The 22,165-nt window shown below is 39.2% G+C and overlaps 1 protein-coding gene across 1 annotated transcript; it reads left to right on the top strand.

Annotated features, from left to right (window-relative positions):
* The first annotated feature begins 300 nt into the window (after positions 1–300).
* On the top strand, positions 301–21,807 carry LOC119478570 (rhotekin-like). The gene is made up of 13 exons (XM_037753403.1): positions 301–321; positions 3,096–3,295; positions 5,186–5,232; positions 5,321–5,374; positions 6,314–6,431; positions 6,520–6,762; positions 6,860–6,954; positions 7,028–7,134; positions 7,234–7,362; positions 8,825–8,987; positions 14,294–14,392; positions 16,630–16,717; positions 21,215–21,807. The coding sequence occupies exons 1-13, from the start codon at positions 301–303 to the stop codon at positions 21,219–21,221; spliced, it is 1,371 nt and encodes a 456-aa protein (XP_037609331.1). The 3' UTR covers positions 21,222–21,807.
* Positions 21,808–22,165: the final 358 nt, after the last annotated feature.

Below are 22,165 nucleotides of genomic sequence, written 5' to 3'. Positions count from 1 at the left end.
TAAATGTCTGCTTTCAATGAATGTGTTTTAAGATACTGTAAATATTTATATTTAGGGAATTCATTGTTGCATGTGATGCAGCTGACGGTTCGAGGCTCCTCTAATCTCTCATGCTGCAACCTCTTGTAGTGAGGCTTAAGACTGTTTTGATCTCTCTGTTGAGTAACTAACTGCTCAGTCCGCAGGTCCACTCCAACACTTGGTCAGTCAGCTGTGAGATTAGTCGCTCCGCTCGCCGTACTGCCTGCTGACTGCACCGGAGACCCGGAGCAGACCTCCGAGATACCGCTGAGAAGGACCATGAGCAGCGATAACAACCAGGTTAGTGAAAGAGGATGAATTTGATGCATTTCTGAATAATTCATTACAGATGTTCATATCGTGGTTCAGTACAGGAATGTGTGTGTGATTATTTTTGTTTTTTTGTTTAAGGTTATATTACAAATTTTATTATTTTACAGACAATTTGTTATTTTACATGTTTGTATCTGCACATCCAAAAAAACTGAGAAAAACTAATAGTTGATCACAATGAAACTTCAGTTTCCAGTGTGCCCTTTATACTATTTGAAAGGTATTGTAATATGGCACAAATTAAAGGTTGTTGCAAGCTCAGTTGAGTGAACTCCTGGTTATGTTATAATTTAGGATCAGAACATAATCACAACTTATGAACATACTCAGGCTCAGAGAACGTGACTGAATTATGCAACAACCTTCTGATCCCTAAAGCTGTACTTCACCACAACACGTATGCATTGTTGTTAATGCATGTTAAACCTCAAAAGACTGCCCAGTTAACCACAATGCAGCACTGTGTAACATTATCCATCGTGAAACAAGTCGGGAAAGCTTATATAACGTTCATGTTGAGGCTGTGTTCATAAGGGAAAAATGTAATGTAACGTCATAGAAGAATCACCTGAATACCAACTCACTGAAGGCCACAGTATTCAAATGTATGTGTAATAATAAATCTAGCAAAATGACATGTTGTGTTGGAAAAATACAAACGTGCACATTCCTAAGGTCATGACAGGTGATACTCATTGCCCTTAAGGCCTATTTCTGTTCCGGTGTTGCATACCTAGTCAACGAACTGGTAGAAAATATTTGAGGACAAGTAACCCTAAAAAGGACAGAAGTGTCACTCAGATAGACAATGTGAGATATAGGACTGTGAGCCTGCACGCAAGGGTATAAATGTCATGAAACGGAGAGCTTCAGGGCTCTCAGCCCTGAACATTTATGTTGATGGTCGTTTGCCCACTTGCAAGTGTTTATTAAACCTTTAAAAGACTTTCTCTTGATTTTCGAGTCCTTTACAGAAATTGCCTCCACACATGTGTATGGCTATTACTACAGGCTCTTAACAGTTTACTCATGGTGTAAAAAGACAAAAAAAACACAACACATTATAATGTCCACATTATGAAATAATAAGAGAAACAGCCCTCTCAATAAGAGACTCTCCTATAAAATATCTCACCAGGAAACACTCTTCTTTGGAAGAGCATATATACGGTATTGTTTTTCCCCCTATCAAAACAGGAACAACATCTGTTGTTACAGAGACAAAGGTATCATTGTCTATTGTGAGGAAGTGAATTCCAACAACATGCGCTGTCATTGCTCAACTGGAATGACTTCAGTGTTGGGGCTCTGACAGCTGGACCACATCCAGGGATTAATGTGATGCACTAATTTAACACTGTCGCCCCATGGGGTCCGGGCTCTTCTGTAACAGGTCTGTGTGTTTGAAGCCTGTTGACAGAAGGATCAGCAGGGAGTTTGGAAGTTACAATGCCGATAATAGTGACTACCACCTGATACAATGTCATGTTTATGACTGTATCATCAACAACAGCTCTATATTGGAATTACTATTCACACTCCCTCACATTAAATAACATAACTAAGAGTCTACAGCCGGCTAGCGGCTCCAACATGAGGCTGCTTTTGGGCTAAACGGTAACATCAGCATGCTAAAATGTAAACATGTTCAGCAGGTAGAACGTTTACCATCTCAGTTTTGTGTATAGATGTCCACTTAACACAAAGTACAGCTGATGGGAATGTCATTAGTTTTGCAGATGTTTGGTCATAAACCAAAGTAGATATAGTATATAGATAAGTCAGGGGGTCGCCAAGGTGTTTACAATTCATCCTGGGGTGAACAGGAATGTTTGTACCAAATATCATGGCAATCCATCCAATAGTTGTCAAGACATTTCACTAAAAAAAGCAGCATGGTGATATAGAAATAAGTAATAAGACAAGTCAACTCCAGATGCACCAATCATTCGCCCAGCTTCGCTGAATGATGAATCCCACTTGATCATAAATTGGAGGCGTGTGGCTGATTGCTTATTATTAGCATAGATAACCCCCCTTAAACACTATATAAGAGCATGTATTTGCATCAGTAATGCCCCCGAAAAAACACTATATTAGGGCAAAAACATTAGCATAGGTAACACAACACTCCGTAAACACTACAGGGCAGGTGATGTGTCACGTGCAAATACTCGGGCACATGCCCAAGAATCGGGAGAGAAAAAAATTTCTGTTCCTCATATTTAAAACTTTTGTTTCCTTGCGTTGGACAATTTGTGGAATGTAAAAACAAAATGCTTATCTTGGTAAGAGTGCTCTTGACCACTTGTAAAATGTTCTCTTACCTAAGAGAAGAGCAAAAATAAGAAAAGTGAATCCCAGAAATAAATGGGGACTAACAAAATAAGAACAAATCGTGGATACGAACAAAAAATATGATACAATTTGTTTGTATATTCCTTCCTGCATGAGGTCACTAAAGTAGTTAGGCTTCATCCTCTGGGGACAATGAAGTCTGTACAAAGTTTAATGGCAATTGGTCCACTAGTTGATGATAGATTTCAATCTGGACCGGTGTGGATAATAATGCGGCGTAATAATGCTTTGACTGTTTGACTCGTTGGTTCATGGACGTCAGACGATTCTCAGTAGCAGCCTCCAAACACTCTAAGCTGTTTATCTTTCTTTCTTTCTAGTCAAAAGAATATTGCTAGTTTTGATTAAAAGAATATTATTGTTTTCCCACTGATCTCGGGCAGGATGAGGAGGTGCTGAAGCAGATTGAGAGGGAGGTGCGGATGCGGGAGGGAGCCAGTAAGCTCCTGGCAGCTTGTTCCCGGAGAGAGCAAGCCCTGGAGGCCTCCAAGAGCCTGCTGACCTGCAATGCCCGCATTCTGGCTTTGCTCAGCCAACTACAGAGCATGAGGAAAGCTCAGATCCTGCAGAGAGTGGGACGCAGGTCAGATGGAGTGCAAGGATGTATTGTATGTGTGGGTAAATAGACAGATAGGAGATTTATTATCAGTGGAGTGGGATACAAGGATGTGATACAGCTGTATTGCAGAGTGGGAGTGTTTGTGGACATTGCTATGCCTCCTACCAGCCACTAGAGGTCACACAAGTTAACTTTTTCAATCCAAGGCCTCTGTTTAAATGTGTGGGTTTACCTGATTTGTTGTGTTTATAATGCATATATGTGACATTACACATATGCATACTGTATTTACTTTTAACGATAATACAATACTTCAATTTAAACTTTATTACATTCATCACATGTGCAGGTACATACATGAAATTTGACCTCTGCATTCAACCCATCCTAAGCATTTAAGAGCAGTGGGCTGCCAGCCCGTTCTCATTCCCATACAGAGGCTCTGTGACGGCCGTCTCAGTACCACCGCACGCGGCACCCTTCAGCGCCGGTATGAGACGCACCGGGCGTTCAATGGTAAACGCTCCGAGAAGGTGCGCCGGGAGTGTGGGGACGTAGTTTAAAGAGCAGAAAGACACACACCTGGCGGCCAAGAGTTGAGGTGGACGGGTCCGACAAACACAAGGCTTTCATCCAGGAGGCCGCTGTGCGTGTCCCGTGCGTTAAGTTACAATCAGCTGTTCGTTCGTGTCCCGTGTTCACAACGTTCAGAGTCATTTTCACTGTACAAACGTAGTAGTTTTAAGCCCAACCATGTAGTTCTTTCCTAAACCTAACTATAGGGATTTTGTCGCCTAATCCTAAAGTGACGCCAAGGGTAACTAAAGTGGTTTTGATGAGATGACCCGCTCAACCCATTGAACTACAGCCGCCCTAATGCAATAGAACACATATATCATCTTTGTGAAACATGAAATATTCAGTTTTGTTGAGGTCATTGTCAAGTCAAACTGAAGTTTCGAAAAATTAAGATTTATAAATATTAATAAATAGAAATTAATAAATTAATAAATAGAAATTAAGAAAATAATATAAATAGAAAAATAGAAAAGAAATAAATCAGAAAGTAATTTGTAAATTAGTGCCGGTGGTTGACTTTGTTTGTTTTGAGTGTCCGGTGGATGATGCGGTGAGAGGCACGGTGAATTGTGGGGGCTTATGGGAAATGTAGTTTAGGATTGCTACGTGATTTGATATGAACTCAAAAGTAATTATGAAATATAAGATACTTTGTGCTTAATTAAATAATTAAAAATAGTAATTAAATAAAATAATATAATGCACATATGTATGTATATGTATATATGTATATGTGTGTGTGTGGATATATGTGTATATATATGTGTATATATATATATATATATATATATATATATATATATGTATGTATGTATGTATGTATATATATATATATTACCTTTATGTTAAGGCTTATTTGTATTTGATATGAGACATTTAATGGGAGTGTGTGTATTAACTTAAATAAGGAGTAATGAATTTTGCATAGTCTCTCTTTGTTCTTATTTATACTTATTTGGTAATAATGTGAATATTTTCTTTTCTGTATTTTTTTCTATTTGAAAGGTTTTTCACCTAACGCCTAATGGCTAATGGCTAATCACTAAAGTGAAATGAACCTGCAACTCAACCTAAAAAATAAAGGAGAGAAAAAGGAAAAGCTGTTTCATTGAGTGGATTCCAGTTATAATCTTACAGTGGATGTTTCAGTCTCTTTCAAGTTTGGACACCGCACATATTTAAACAAGAACTTGACAGTCATGTTACAGATGCGTTGCTTCTACTCTGTTATTTTCTTCTTGAGGCTGTTGTACTAGATAAGTTACATACTTTACTGTACAGCATGTATGTATGGTATGTATTATATTATTGTTTGATGTATTTCTTTCACTGCAGGCCATCTGAAGATGTTTTGCCATGTTTGGGGAAAGTTTCCCTTTCAGGTGAGTGATGACAAAATATCTTCATTAATTAAAAAAATACTTAAACCTGTCTTTTATATTTCTAACTTTTATAATTTACACTCTGCAGACCTGCGAATCCCACTGATGTGGAAAGACTCAGAGTACTTCAAAAACAAAGGAGGTAAGTCCGGATGTTGTGATCAAGGGGACTGATTGCACTAATGTGAATGAAATAGGGCTAACAATCGATTAAAATATGAATTGCAAATAATCACATTTTTTTTAATCTGTTCAAAATGTACCTTAAAGGGAGATTTGTCAAGTATTTAATACTCTTTTCAACATGGGAGTGGGCAAATATGCTGCTTTATGCAAATGTATGTATATATTTATTATTGTAAATCAATTAACAACACAAAACAATGACACATATTGTCCAGAAACCCTCACAGGTACTGCATTTAGCATAAAGAAATATGCTGAAATCATAACATGGCAAACTGCAGCCAAACAGGCAACAACAGCTGTCAGTGTGTCAGTGTGCTGACTTGACTATGACTTGCCCCAAACTGCATGTGATTATCATAAAGTGGGCATGTCTGTAAAGAGGAGACTCGTGGGTACCCATAAAACCCATTTTCATTCACATATCTTGAGGTCAGAGGTCAAGGGACCCCTTTGAAAATGGCCATGCCAGTTTTTCCTCGCCAAAATTTAGCGTGAGTTTGGAGCGTTATTTAACCTCCTTCACGACAAGCTAGTAGGTCATGGTTGGTACAAATGGATTTTCTAGTTTCCTATGATGCCAGTATCTTCTATCTAGCTTTAAAACTGAGCCCACTACAACCTAAAAAGTGCAAATTGCGTTAATGCGTTAAGGAAATGCGTTAACACGTTATTATCACATTAACTTTGACAGCCCTAGAATGAATGAAGCTTTGTAGACTTCACCGTGATGCCTAGTCCTTCTGCCAGATACAATTTTGGTAAAAGTTTATAAAAGTGCACTGGAATGATTCTGGTTTGTGACTTGCCTGAGTGTATGTCATTACAGGAAATAAATATGTATCAAGACCTTTTAGAGTCAATTGCAGTTTTTACTGTATTCTTTCCCTTTCAGAGCTACAGCGCTGTGCTGTTTTCTGCCTGCTTCAGTGTGGCACAGAGATCCATGAGACCAATCTGGTGATGGTAGACAGGACTTTAACTGACATCTGTTTTGAAGACACCATCATATTGTAAGTCACTTGTTTTGACTGTTATTTTTTCTCAGTTTTTGTCCAATCCCAGTTTAAAGTCATCTGTCCTTGTATGAATGTGTATAAGCAGCAAAGAGGTGGGTCCAGGGTTCCAGCTTCGTGTTGAGCTGTACAGCAGTTGTGTGGTCGAGGACTTCTCCCCGGGTGCTCTAGGACCCAGGAGAGTGAACCGTCTGGGGGGCACAGTGGGATGCTCCTCTGGGAAAAAGATCCGTGCTGTGTTTGAGTCTGCAGCTGTTTGTGGATCCAGTGGTGGAAATGTAGGACCTGGAAGTGTGCCTCCGCCTTTATCCCCTGACCTGTCTGCACTGTGAGGATGACAATTCTCCCTGAAACACACACTGAAGGGTAATATTTTATAACTGAGTGTCACCTTGATTTTTTCCCTCAATGTTTTCTGTCTGAAGGGGGCCAAAGTATAACCTGCTGGCTCACACAACGCTGAGAATCGAACACGTCCAGGATGGTTTCAAGACACATGATTTGTCATTAGCAGCAACAGGTGAGTTACAAATCCTCTCCTCTTTTTGTCTTCTGCTCTCCTCCTGAAATCCCTAATCTCTTTGTTCTTCCAGAGGATAATCCATTCTGGTTGCCTCTGTATGGCAACGTGTGTTGCCGCCTGGTTGCTCAGCCTCTGTGCATGATTCAGCCGAGCATAAGTGGCCAGCTCAAGGTTAAGGTGACTTGATTTTCATGCATTATCCTGCCTTGTGATTCTTTTAATATTAGATCCACATTATCATTCACTGTATCAACTTAAATCCCTGCTCTCATTCAGCTTGGAGAGGACCTTAATTGCTGGGAAAATGTGTACGGCGTCCTCAGGGGACAAAGCCTTCTCTGCTATCAGAATCAAGAAGACCTGGAGTCTGAGGGCAAGCCATCACTTGTAATCCAAGTCAAAAAGGTTGGTTCTAAATGAGCAAAGTCTTATGAATGAATAGATTCATTTACGGTTTTGTCTATATTGATTGTAATAAAATGCTTACAGAGTGCACTAGTGAATTAATGAAAACAAAATCGTCAGAGAGGAAACCAGCTGTAATGGTGAGGATTTTAAAGGGACTCTATGTAAGAACCAGAAATTATTTGTTAACAGTGACACCTGTAGCTGTTAAGTCAACGACAGTCAGCGTACTGTTGCTCGCGCTTGTGCTCGCACTACCGACACACACAAGACTGAACGTGATTGACAGGCATCATGTTGATTAACGTTAGCAGCATTAGCAGCTAAAACCACAATATCACTATATATTTCACCTGCTTGGCAGTAATGTTAGCTTACCAATTGTAGTTGATCCTACAGTGTGTTCCAATCCACGTACTTCCAGAAGTACACTTCATTGTAGTGCACTTTGTGCACTCTGTACTCACTTGAGTAGTGCGTAAATTTCAGCGGGGTAGGGTCGTCTCAAATCGAATACTCTGCGGCGCACTGACCGTAAATGACGATCGCAACATTTGACCGCGGCTCGCTACCCGCCAAAATATCTTCTGAAAAAAATGAAAGCAGAGTGGAAATTACGTTTCCAACGTCGTCGCCTACGCCTATGCCTACGATGTGTCCTCCTGTTGGCTGAAAATGCACCGGTATGTTTACGTATTGTATTGTTTTATTCTGTTATCTACGTATGTTTGAATAGTGATCGTTGCTCCGCCCCTTCCGCTACGTAGCCAAGATAGTGACCGTTGAGTGTGGAAAGTGTCCAGCGTTACACACTCAACAATCTGACTGTTTTGAGTACAACATCCGGGTACTTTGAGTGCACTGCATTTTGCCGTATTTCCCAGTGTGAACGCGCTTATGCACTCAAAATAGTAAGTGTAAGTACAGAAGTACGCGGATTGGAACACACTGCTGGTGTTAACTTTTCCTGCTTGAGCCTCCCGACCGTGGTCAGAAGACACAGGGGAGACATCGTAGTTTTGGTCTTTTTGGTCTAAAATTATGTGATATTTCAAAAAACAGTTAAAGTAGTAAAAAAATTAATAAACATTTGTGTTGTACCTTTTGGAGAGGGTCCGACCCCTAGAGAACCATTGGATTAACTAATGGTATATGAAAAATGCAAAATGAAGTAACAAAGTAAAATGGTCCGTAGCGTAGGGTCATGTCGACATCTGCTCCCACAGCTGATATATTTGTAAAAGGATGTTTTTGTCAGCAGCAGTTTTGCGATGAGCTTCTGTCTAACTGCAGTCAAAGTTGTTGGATTACTTTGTCAGTCGACATGTCAGCGATAAATATCTCAGTAGGTAAACATAGCATTGAAAAACATACCTCTGGGATTTGTATTCAAACACAGTTCCAATGAGATTATCTGAATAATTTGATATGGAAAGGATTAATGCATGTTTTTTTCTGTCAGGATACCCTTGTCTGTGTGTCAGAGAGAGACCCTGTCCATTGCCAGAGTATATATATCAACACACGGCATCAAGGAGAGGATGTAACCTGTACGCTCACCACGCGCACAACTGAAGACGCGCAGCGCTGGAGCGAGGCCATCCGCCAGCACGTCTATAACATGAGTAAGGCCTCTGTTAACAACCGAACCCTCAAGTCTTGTCTCTAACCCCAGCTACAAGACAAATGTGTGAAATTAGGCCAGGAGCCAACGAAGAAGCGATTGTGTCACTATTCAGGAGTGCTGTGGCACGCCCTGAGTTTGAGTTGTACTGCCAAGAACAGCGTGTGCACATAACAGAACCACCTCTTTTTTAATATTAGAGAGCACTCACAGTTCATACTTCTGCCAAAGTTTCATAATCCTCCAAATTTGTTTTTGTTGTTATTATAGGGAAGTTTCAAGTTTTTTGGTATTGTAACTCTGGATCTGCATCAAAATACACACCCAAGGTGCAGCACAGTAGTCATGGATAATATCCACCTTAAACCACTTGTTCTGTTCTTGAAACACAAATCTCTAAAAGATAATTAATAACAAACATACAGACAGAAGAAAATCAAAAAAAGGACTGAACACATAACCTCTCTTGTTTGTTTAATCCATAATGAAACTTGATTATAATTTCCCTCGGGATGAATACACTTTTATCTTTTATCTTAAAGTGTAAATACGACGGGTGGTGGTTACGTGTCGGGCTATTTCTTGGTTGGGAGCAGTGACTTCCTGGAGACTCTTTGTCACCGTGAGAGTACCAGGAAACCAGCAGATATACGGATTAAAAACAAATGAGATGTGTTGTGATTTGTCTGTTACCTTTGGACAGAGCCAGGCTACCTGTTTCCAGTCTAAGATAAGCTATTTGGCTGCTGGCTGCACCTTCATATTTAGCATATAGACATGAGAGTGGTATCTATCTTCTCATCTAACTGAATACGCACATTTCCGTCAAGCTGTTCCTTTCAGATGCACACTCTGATTGAATGAGTAGCCCTCTGCATGCCACACAATACCTTAAAGCTCTCTGTGATGACTCACATAGTAAAACACTAGCTATTAGATTTTACCGGTGATGCAGAGTCTTCAGAGTTGCCTATTCTGAATACTGCAGAAATGTCGATAACAATCTTGTTACCATTCCACATATGTTCCTCGATCCGTTGCGATCTGCAAGCACGAGGCAGAACGCTCTTGCCTAACGTCAGGAGAAACAAACTGCACTTGCTTACAGTCAATCTCAGCCAAGTTATACTCGGAAATGATTAGAGGGGATCTTTATCAGGCTGTGTGCGTGTATTCTAAGGACATAGAAATGCACCTGCTGATACCTGCAAGACGGGATTCTTTAATGACACGTTCGTGGCATCGGTGAAACTGGCATGCCATTTTATGAATAGTGTGTCACAGAAAACATATTTGTCTGATGCCTGAATGAGATCATGTGATGTTTACTGGTCTGTACTTTCCTCATCTATCTATATAGCTCTCTGACATACTTGTGTGGTGATAACGTTATGAAAACATGGAGTCAGTCTCCATTGTGTTGAACAATGAATATATAGTATCTATAAACCTGGCGCCAGGTATATGCTTCCAGACAATATATGATGTATGTTAGTATGACAGTTGAACATACTTAATAGTGCCATAGAAAGGTGCCCAAGCTCTGGGGGAGTGGTGTTTCCACCTTTGATTACGGTGACACCCAATCATACTAATTATGTTCCAACCAGAACTAATTTAGTTCAGCCCTGTGTTATGACATTGAGACATTACAAAGTGTTATGATTTTTAGTTACATAATGTACTTTCAATTACACTCATTACACGGGTTTGTTGAATACTCAATTCTGATTGGTCAATTACAGTATTCTATGATCTATTATTATTTATTTCTAACACACCGTTGCTATGGACGCAGTTCTGATGTCGGACTCTGGAGGACCATTTTTGTGTCAAATTACTGAATTCTTAAGTAAGTAGCCGTGCTGTGCATTATCCCTTACACATAGAGCTGTCAACTTTAACCCGATAATAACGAGTTAACGCAATTTTTTTTTGACGCTGCTAATTTCTTTAAGGCATTAATGCAACTTGCGATTTTTAGGTTGGTACTGGTATCATGTGAAACTAGAAACCCCAAGGAATTAATTGGTACCAACCATGTCATACTAGCTTGTTGCGAAGGAAGCTAAATAACGCTCCAAATTTACGCAAAATTTTGGCGAGGAAAAACTGGCATCGCCATTTTCAAAGGGGTCCCTTGACCTCTGACCTCAAGATATTTGAATGAAAATGGGTTCTATGGGTACCCACGAGTCTCCCCTTTACAGACATGCCCACTTTATGATAATCACATGTAGTTTGGGGCAAGTCATAGTCAAGTCAGCACACTGATACACTGACAGCTGTTGTTGCCTGTTGGGCTGCAGTTTGCCATGTTATGATTTGAGCATATTTTTTTATACTAAATGCAGTACCTGTGAGGGTTTCTGGACAATATTTGTGTTGTTAATTGATTTCCAGTAATAAATATTTACATAGATTTGCATAAAAATCCCATGTTGATAAGAGTATGAAATACCTTAATTCTCCCTTTAAGGTACATTTTGAATAGATAACAAATGTGCGATTAATTTGCGATTTATCACGATTAACTATGGATAATAATGTGGTTAATTGTGATTAAATATTTGAATTGATTGACAGCCCTAATATGTACCATTTTGGTGTTCTGCATGTAGCTGATATAATGCCTACCTGGCATCCCACTCATGAACCCTGTGACTCTACAGCCTGTATGGTTCAATGGGTTTATTAGGGATCGGCAGGCACATTAAAGAGCAGTCTTAAACCACACAAGCTGTAAACAAAGCATTGACATATTATCACCTTCTAAGTTAATACTGTGTGGCGAACTTGTTCGCATACAGAGCGACTTTACCATTCCACTGATTGTATTTCTGGGCACCGGTTGAATGTAAGTAGTGAAGGTTGTCCAATATTCACTCAGCTCTGTTTGTGGTCTCCGCTAGCCAACTCCTGAGGGAAATATATCTGTTTTTTCAGCAGCTAAATTAACTATATAGACCAGTTAGTCACTAACTACCTCGGCAGGTTGTGTTCGGTGGGTTTCACAACTTGTTTGCTTCAAAAAGCTGCCTGCTGGCGCTGCCTTTGTGGTAGCTCCAGATCCAGTAGGTATCTCCAGGACCACATTTCGCCATGATGACACATACTCGCAAGTTGAAATAATACCAGCGTCACTGTTGCAGCTGGTAAATATGCTCTACATTAGTTTTAGATGTTTCAGTGTTGTTAAACAAGCTAATATAATTGAGTAAGCCGACTGTGTGATTGCAAAAGACTGGTAGGTAATTAGTCGTCATTGCATACACACCTAAAACACTAATAAATCATGGCTGTGAAACTTCTAATAGGTCTTTGTCTCATCGAGGAAGTAGGAACAGGAAGTAGGTCTAATGTAATGTAGTGTGTGGTCTGTGTCTTTAGTCTGTGTGTGTGTGTGTGCCATCATGGCAAAATGTGGTCTGGCGTCGACAAAAGTACAAGATGCAGTCATAAAACGTTGCAGGTGTGTAGTTGAGATCAAAATGAAGGCCAACTTCGAGGATGGTTGTGGACCGGGCAAAGGTGCTGGATGTAGCGGGGTAGGAAGTGGGGATTGGGCCACTGGTCCCGCGTTGCGTCCGGTGTGAAGCTGGTCTCTAGTGACTGCATATTTTCAGTTGAGCAGTTAACTCTTCTTATTGTTTCTGTATCCATATTGGACACTTGGGGGCAAATTCACAAAAAGATTGCACGGCTTTTGCGACCACTAAACCTGCACAAAATAAGACAAAAAGAAAAGTTGAATCAAGTTTGTGGGAAAAAGTAAAACGTAAGTTGAATGAAACCACAGTCACATTGTCTAATGATGGGGCTCGGGGACAACTTACTGTTGCATTATGTTGTAGAATTTGCATGAATGAACATGACAAAACTACTAATCAAACTCTGCATGACACAAAAAGTGTAATTCTCAAAGCACCGGGAAAGGGTGAAATGCACACCTAACTGCTGTCTCAGTGCTCCTGTGCTATTTGCACGTATTTAAATGAAATAATATGCACACATTTGGCGCGAAATTGTCCTTAACCAGCCAGTAGACTTCAAGTCTCTAAAAGTACCTGAACCAAGGGTGTGTCCTTGTTCCTCCGGGCTATTATCGTAACTTCTTTATGCCTCCGTGCACATCAGAGAATTAAGAAATGTAATAGTTCTTGTTTAATAAGGCAGTGCATTTTGTGGTAAACTCTTCTTTATTTGCTCTTGCTGTACAAACAGAACAGGCTTGTGAATGTGTCTGTGGAGGTGTCATCAAAACAATATTGTGTGAATAATAAGTGAATGTGTGGTGTGGGCCACTCCTTGGTGCGAACAAGGGTGTGTTTGTTTGTCAGCAATCACTTGCTTACCATTTAACTGTTTTCACTCTTATCATTTTATTTTGGAAAGAAAGGAACTGTATGTCCTTAAGGCAAACTGTTTCAGTACAGCCACCTTCCTCTGGCCTTTACCTTAAAAGTCATACATGTTATTCCTATGGTCTAAGACAGTCCAAAAACTATTAGTAAACATGAACAACTCTCTCCCAAATCCAAAAACTAGAGAGCTAAAACTCAAACTTGTGATGTCATGGGGTATAAAGTGTGGAGCTGCTCCATAGACAATGAATAGGGAGAGATGTTCTAGATGAAACTGAGAGCACCCAGGAGAAGGATCGGAGTATATGGGGACATTTTCTGTTTCACAACTGAGGACTTTTGGAGCTGGTGCTGCCAGCTACTTTCATTGGAAAAGAGTTGGCAACACTGGGCTCAGTTTGTCACTTGGATAATTAAAAAAATCCACTGCACTCTTGCTAGTTTCTCAACATTAGCGACCCTAGCTTTAAAGATTTGTTGCTGAGGTGCATGGGAGCTTTGGTTTGTCCTCATCATTCTTGACTGGAGACGACTAGTTGATATTCTGTCTTCTAGTCTGTTTGCAGCAAACTGCTCACAGGTTTTATTGTGAAGTCAAGGAAATTGTTCAATGCTCATTTACAGTAGGTTTAAGGCTGCAGGGGCACACATTTGATTTGAAGACACCAGCACAGCACAAACACAAATAATGATTCGGAATCAGGTCGTTAATATTTATATTGGTACACATTGAACGTTACATGACATTTAGAGCCGCCTGGCATGTGGTACGACGTGTGGTGTCTATACTTTATGCATTAGTATGAGTTGTGAGATAACGCCAGCTTGTTAAAATGATCTGACAGATTAATTGCAGAGAGACAGACGCTGATTGTCAAATTAACTGTCAGAAGCTCTGCCGCTATCATGCTTTGAACATCACTGCATATGATATTTGTTGCAGGCCAGTGGAAGCAGTGTTGTGATCACCTCATGAAGATCGAAATGCAGATCTCCAGGAAAGCCATTCCAGTGAAGCAGGGATCGCTATACCATGAAATAGGTAGTGTACCACAAGAGTGACACCTGCACCATGTAGTCCCACTGCTACCTCCCTCTGATGTCAATCAACAGAAGCCTTTAGGCACCTTACCAGTCACCTACATCACAACTCATCTGCTTTTAATTTCACTGTATTTTTTTTTCAGCAATTCCGGCCCTTCATTTGTTTTCATTCATTTCTGCATGTGTTAAAATCTGTTAGCAGACTCTTCCTGGAGTTGTGTAGCGAAAACGAGCTGTATGCATTGTCTAGTTACACATCCAACAGATACTGCCCTACAATAGCATTCATGTTTTTGTCCACCTGATGAATGTAAGTCCAATATTTCCATTACTTTTAGCTCTGTTTTGCTCACCACTAACCACTAGTCACTAACTTTATCTGTTGGGCAGGTAGTGTACCTGGATTTTTATATTATTATTGTTGTTTGCTCAAAACAAATGCCTGCTGCTGCCAAAAACTATATAGGTCAAAGCAGTGAGAGTGAACCAAAACAGCAAAGTTGTAGGCCATAAAACCAAAACAATGAGGTGAAATATGCTAGCTCCCATACCACCATACTATATCCAGAAAAAGATTTAATATATCCCAATACATAGTATGTCAAATGCAGTATGCCAAAAATACCAGGATGTCCTACCTATTTTGCAGTATGCAAACCTTACTTACTTACTTACTTTACTTACTTTGACTTTATTGACCACCTTTGTGGAAATTTGTCCCAACACAGTGTCACGGCAGTTCATGAAATAGTCACGAAATTTAATCTATTTGATTCGTGTACGTACTGTAGACACAAATTTCCCTTTTCTTTTGACGCTCAGCGGGACTTTCAACAAGGTGTTTTTCGTGCTTTTTCCTACAAATGTCCAGAAACACGCGTCAATTTCCGCTCCAGTCTTTTAAAAATAAAACCACTTAGTTAGGTTTAGGAAGAGATCGACTTGGTTAGAGTTAGGCAACAAAACTACTTAGTTAGGTTTAGTAAAAGGTCGCGGTCTGGGTTAAAATAACTCTGGAAGTGCCGTGATTTGACAAATAAATCAACTTTGACCTGTGGTTTCACACGGGACATGAACACCGGTCTCCTGGGCAAAGGTCCTGTGCTTTTTGATCCACTCATCCATCCCCAACCTCCGTGGGGTTCGCCACTCTTTATACTTCCCGGTTCACAATTACGTGGATTACATACGAATTGATTTCGTGCTGAGCATCACGGAAAAAAAATGTGAAGTTTGTGTCTATGTAGACTAATTAATACATTACATTTCGTGACTATTTCACAAACTGCTGTGCGACTGGGCTGGCAAGCCGGCATGCTTTTCTGTGCAGCAGATATATGAGCAAGGTTGTCAAAGTTCAAGGCCCAATGTTATGATGAAGTAGTATGTATGTACTAAAAGTAAAAAGTGTGAGATTTGAAACGTAGCCAAAAAATTGACTGATAGTGATCTGTGGATTTTTGTCGCAATGAGCGACGCCTTTCGCAAACAGGTAGTCATGCGATCCATTGTTATTACAAATAGGATGACTATTTGCTGCTTTAGTGCAGACTTAATCTTCACTGTGACTGACTGAACAGTTCAAGCAAGTTTCAGGAGTCTACCAATTTGATTTCCACATCATGTGGGAATGAAATAGAAGCTAATGGCTGCAAAAATGTGACACGACTTGTAATAAAGGAGCTAAAACTTGCAAACATACCTATCCGTGGATGGATCAGATTGTCATGGCCTACTTAGACATGCACATCTGTCTCTCCATGTAGACAATTTAATGAGCCGTGAAATGCACCGCCTCATTTAAACACGCTGTGTCTTCATCTGCAGAGAGCTGGAATGACGCCAGGCCTAAAACTAGACAAACGGGTTTGAGCAAATAGCGAGATCTAAAAGAGATAAATATTGCTGCCCAACAATGACATGGGACAATGAGCCAGGCTGTGTCAGCTTGAATAGACGCATTATCTCCAACACCTGCTGACAAACACATCAGAACATAAACATCTATACTCGATAATAGCAACCAAGCGGAACATCAGGAAATGTTTTTTAAAGAGCATTCCGATCATTAAGACGGGTTGCGAGAAACAAAAAGTCTGATAAGGAATTCCCCGTAATCAAGCAGAAAGAATGTTTCCAACCACAAAGGGTTATGTTCAAAAATATTTGATCTAGAGTTTGATATCTTTAAAATGGAAGTGACATCTCGTCTTTTTTCTTCCTCTTCTTTTTCAGTAACACCCTCCTCTCCCGGAGATGGTCTTGTGGTTCCGGATTTATCTGTTGAGATCCGTACTTTGCTCTCTTCCTACCACAAGGAAAGGTAGGCTCTGTTGCCACAGCAGACACTCCCTCCGCCATTCTCATTTTTATCTCAGCATAAATTTGCCAATATGATTTACTTTCTCCTGGCTGTATTAAATGCATAATTCCCTAATGCTCACCATGACACACATGTTTGTTGTGACACCAAAGAGGGTTACGTTGTGCCTGGAAAAAACACTGAATAGAACACGCTACTGACTCCGAGGCATGGAAATGAACAGACAACAACGGGCAAACAAAAATGCCTGCCTGAATTTGACCCGGAGAGACAAAAAGTGTTGAGTGAAAAAGCAAATTCCTGCCTGCATACTTTTACCACGTCTATTTGTCAATGCCTATTTTTCTGTCAACATTTCATTAGACAAAATATGTCAACATGTTAAATATGTGAGAGGTGAATTCTTAGTAATACCTGACAGTTTGTTGAGATATCAGATCTTGTGAGTCTTTAAAATTGTCCAAGACAGACAAGGGTGGAAACCTTTCACCAATGGCCTTTGTTCCACAAAGAAAACAAAGGCTTAAGTAAGTAAGTCTTTAAGCCTGGGTTGCACCAACAAGGAACCTGATCACAACTAAATCATGCTTTAACTTTAAATCATGTTGCACTAAACTTTAAAAGTAGCTTAAAATTAAGAAAAATAAATTTAAACCTCTCTTTAAGTTAGTTTTGACTCTAAACCTATATTCAATTTAATTCTGTTGCAACAAAACTTTAAACTCCAATTTAAAATGTGATCCAGTATTAACTTTAAACTTACACTTTAAAGAGGTTTAACTTTTGAAATGGCTGCTTTTTTGGGATAGATTGAGCAAAATAATCAAGTTCCTCCAAGAAAGTTAAAGGAACATTGTGAAGCATTTAGGGGGATCTTTTGGCAGAAATGGAATATAATATTAAATAAGAATTGTTGTGTTTTCGTCACCTTAGAATGAGCCGTATATCAACATATCTGTCTACATAGGAATCGGGTCATCTTAAAGGTGCCGGCCGCTATGTTTCTACAGTAGCCCAGAATGGACAAACCAAAAACTGGCTCTAGAGACGACCAATCACATTTTTGTGTCGGCCACCATAGATTTCCTACATGCTTGGCACACGGGAGAAGTTTCAATTGGTTGCAATCTGCAACCTCACCGCTCGATGCTGCCAAATATGACACACTGCACCTTTAAAAAAAAAAAAACAGATTTAACCCAGTCTGTGCTGTTGTCTGATTTTTTATCTTGTATTATTTGGCCATATTGCTCCATTAATTCAGCCAACGAGTTTTTCCTCAAAGGAGGAGAAATTAGAGCTTCTCTGCTGCACCATCAGGAGTAATGTTAACTATCTGACTCTTTAGTTAGCTAGCAAACAATTTATGTTTTGTTATTATTTTACATTTGGGTAAGCAAGCATCTCCATATTGATTAAACTCTATTTAATTTGGGTTTACATCAATCAACTGTGATTTATTAATCCATTTGTGCCTGCAACTGATATTTTTAATTTCATTTTTTTTTTTTTTTTTTTTTAATATTTGGTGGACATGTTCTTTGGGCTTGCCTAAGCATACATAGTGAAGACATTTAAAAAATGACTAGTCTTTGGGCTCATGAGACTACTGCAAGTTGAATATGAAAGATATGCACACATATGCAGGGTAAAAAATATTTCATATGGAAATCATTTAATAAACATAATGTTAGCATTTTTCCTATTTCTTTAAAAAAAATCCTGACTGTAACAATGAATAAAAGTGTTATTTTTCATGTGATCTAAAAATGTCAAAGTTGTACTGTTAGATACTTGCCCAAAGTATGTCTGTACCAATTTTCAAGTCTTTTGACCAATCAGAACAAATGTTGTGGCATTTTTCCTTATCATACTAAATCTAGTCTTTGGGCACAAATGGGTGAAACTGAAATTGGTTTATAATTGTGCAACAGAACTCTGCTTAATTTTAAATATAGATTTACTAATTTTAAACCTAGTTTTGCTAAACTCTGATCTTAGATTAAATTAATCCTTACTGATGCAACCCAGCCTTTGTATTGCATATTTCCTGCAATTTCAACCTGTTTTATAGTAGTGGTAGTATGAAACAGTGAGTAACCGTGAAATCACGCCAATTAGTGTTGAATTACTGTGGGAGGTTTATTTTTTATATTAAAGAGCTCTGAGTAATTTAGGCTTGGTTTTAATTACATATTATTATTTCTTGGTTGGTCATTATGTTCACCATCATGGACAAAACAACAAACAATGAACTAGGGCACAAACTGTTCTACAGTGCACTTATTGAGGTCAGCTGTGACGTTAACACTAAGCAAGATAAATACCTCTTAGTTCCTTTTACAGTGTGGGCTACTGTATGTCAACAAACAGTGACTGCTTTGCAGACTATTTGACTTCTTAGAATAGCAAACAGTCAAAGTTACAAGTTTAAGTCTGCACATAATGCACCTGGGTGTCAAATGCTGCAGATATTATTGTTCGGGACTGTGATTTGTGTTTGTGTACAGAGAAAGGCCAGAGATTGGTCAAAAGATGTCCTGGAGAACAGGTTGTACTGGAGATTGTGATAGTTGATATATGTGAAGTAACGAGCTGAGACGATGACAAAGATTTTACAATGCTGGCTTTGTGTAACTATGAATGTTTTGTGTGTTTGTGTTGCCATTCGTCTGGAATGTTTTTTTTTCCAGTATTCTAGTAATGAGTGAGACCTCTGTCTGTATTGTATGCACAGCTATGCAGCAGTAGGTTAAACACCAGTTAGTTACAAATAACAGCCCAGGAAACAATGTTGGCTTGTACGTTTCTGCAAACCATGGATACATTGAATGTGGACGTCTTTGCATTCGGTCAGAGCAACGAGCGACTCGCAGAGAACGGGACGTAATATATGGTGCGACCGTTATTGAAAGTTACGTGGTATAATAACCACAAAATAATAACAATAATAATAATCCACAAAAGGCGGCAGGAGAGCGCCAGGAGTCCGCTGCTTGTGTCCTGTGTGAAACCAAAAGTAAACATTGAGTTTACACTTGCTCTGTAAAAATGTCTGCAAAGGGTGGTTGTTATTTATTTACGCTATCTTACGTAGTTACGTTACGTATTTACGTTACGTTATGTTACATTATCATGTTACATTGTCATGTTACGCTATTACATTACGTTGCTACGTTACGTTGTTACGTTATGTTATGTTGTTACGTTACGTTGTTACGTTATGTTGTAACATTACATTGTTATGTTACGTTGTTACATTACGTTGTGTTGTTACATTGTGTTGTTACGTTGTGTTGTTACGTTGTGTTGTTACGTTATGTTGTTACGTTATGTTACGTTGTTACATTACGTTGTGTTGTTATGTTGTGTTGTTACGTTGTGTTGTTACGTTGTGTTGTCACGTTATGTTGTTACGTTATGTTATGTTGTTACATTACATTGTTATATTATGTCGTTACATTACGTTATTACATTACATTGTTATGTTACATTACATTGTTACATTACGTTGTTATGTTACGTTGTTATATTACATTGATATTTTACGTTGATACATTATGTTGTTATGTTATGTTGTTATGTTACGTTGTTACGTTACGTTGTTACATTACATTGTTACATTACGTTAGATTATTAGGTTATTATTTTACCACAAACCATGACCTTTTTTCTAACCACAACCAAGTACTTTTGTAGCCTTAACTAACGTTAATCACGTGGCATCTCTGTATGTGTGATACGAGGCTGATATGAAACATATTTTTGGTTCAGAAACGTCAACATCCAACGTATCCCGTGGTTCGCAGAAACGTGCAGTGCCAACATGTTTTCTGGCGACTGGTTAGTAAAGAATAGCAGATGAGAGAGTCACTGCTGATTTTCTAACTGTCACTGACTTGCATAGACAGTTTGACCTAAATTAGATCTCATTTCTTTGAATCTAAGAAAAATTATTTGCAACTAGTGATGCCTTGAAATGTACGCTGCAGAAATAATACAATTGTTGAAGACGTTTTTTTAATTGATAATTAAGTTGTTTAAGACCATTTTTGAGAGTACAAGTAGCCTAATCATGCCACATGACATCAGTTTGAATAATGGGCAAACACTAAAAATACACTTTATCCTGCCTGGAAGGTGACGTTATGATGTCCTTGTTACGGTGACCTGGCCTGTTTTGTGCCTATTCCGGTAAGTAGAGGACCACATCCTCATACCAACCAATGCCCTGATGAAAAGTTGGCAACCTCACACATCTGCGGTTTTAACAGATATGTTCACAAATAACTGTGTGTGTGTGTGTGTGTGTGTGTGTGTGTGTGTGTGTGTGTGTTCCCATTTTGATATACCTGCCTTGCAGTAAATTTTACATACACAGTTAGATATCAAAATGGAAACAGATTGGAACTGATAAAGGATTATTTCATGCTATTTAAGAACTAAACTTCTTTTTAAACATTGCACAACAGTTTTCTTTGTTTCTCTTTTTTACAGTTATTGATGACCCTGCCACGGTCGCGCTGGAGGAGTGAGAAACTGTTCTTATTTTATTCATTTGTGGTAACCACGCCTGGTCAAGGAAACGGACATGGACATGATAAATGGTGCTATTTCAAAATCTGCAGAGGACAAACTTACTGTTAATATCAGCTATTTTTCATTCTTCTACCTCTCCTCTCTGAATCGTAACTGTTTACCCAACCAGCAATATTAGTAAAGAAAAAAACAAAGCTGTGAAAAGTGTGTCTGAAATACCAACCCAAAACTGACTGCATGGCCACTTTAAATGTACCATTGTCTCGAAATACTGTACATTTTGAGCATGTAAAGAGAGACCAGTGCACATACCAAGTTGCCTCTAACAATTAGTCTGTCGACCTTTAATCAGTTCCAGTATGTTGATGTGAACTTGCCCAATGTTTGTGATGTCTGCTTTGAGAAATTGGAGACTAGTCTGCCACTAATGTGTTGCTAAGGTGAGTCTCAAGTGTATGAGACACAAACATCAACCTGCTTTCTCTCTGAAATTGATTGGCAGACCATTTAATATAGCGAGACAAACAATAAACAACAAATAAATACAAGTATTTAATGTTTTCCGATGCTGTTTGTGTGTGTCATCATGATCCGCGAGACACCTACTGTAGCAGGAACAACCACAGATGAGGTTTGGAGTACTTTGCCAAGTATGTAGTTGTGATCCAAACTATTTGGCATCACAAAACTTTACAGGTGTGTAGACAGTTGAGATAAAAATGAAAGCAGAGTTCAACGATGGGTGTGGACCGAGCGAGGGCGGCGGATGTAGAGGGGTAGGAAGTGGCCCACTTTACGCCCCTGACCCGATTTGGCATCGCAGCTCGTGTGATCTCATATGGTATGATCAATTCATTCGTCTTTAGTCGGCTTTCGTACTGAAACCACAGAAGCAGTTTGGCCTGATTT

The sequence above is a fragment of the Sebastes umbrosus genome, chromosome 19 (genome assembly GCF_015220745.1).
Source record: "Sebastes umbrosus isolate fSebUmb1 chromosome 19, fSebUmb1.pri, whole genome shotgun sequence".
NCBI lineage: Eukaryota > Metazoa > Chordata > Actinopteri > Perciformes > Sebastidae > Sebastes > Sebastes umbrosus.
This window is presented reverse-complemented; position numbering and strand designations above follow the sequence as displayed.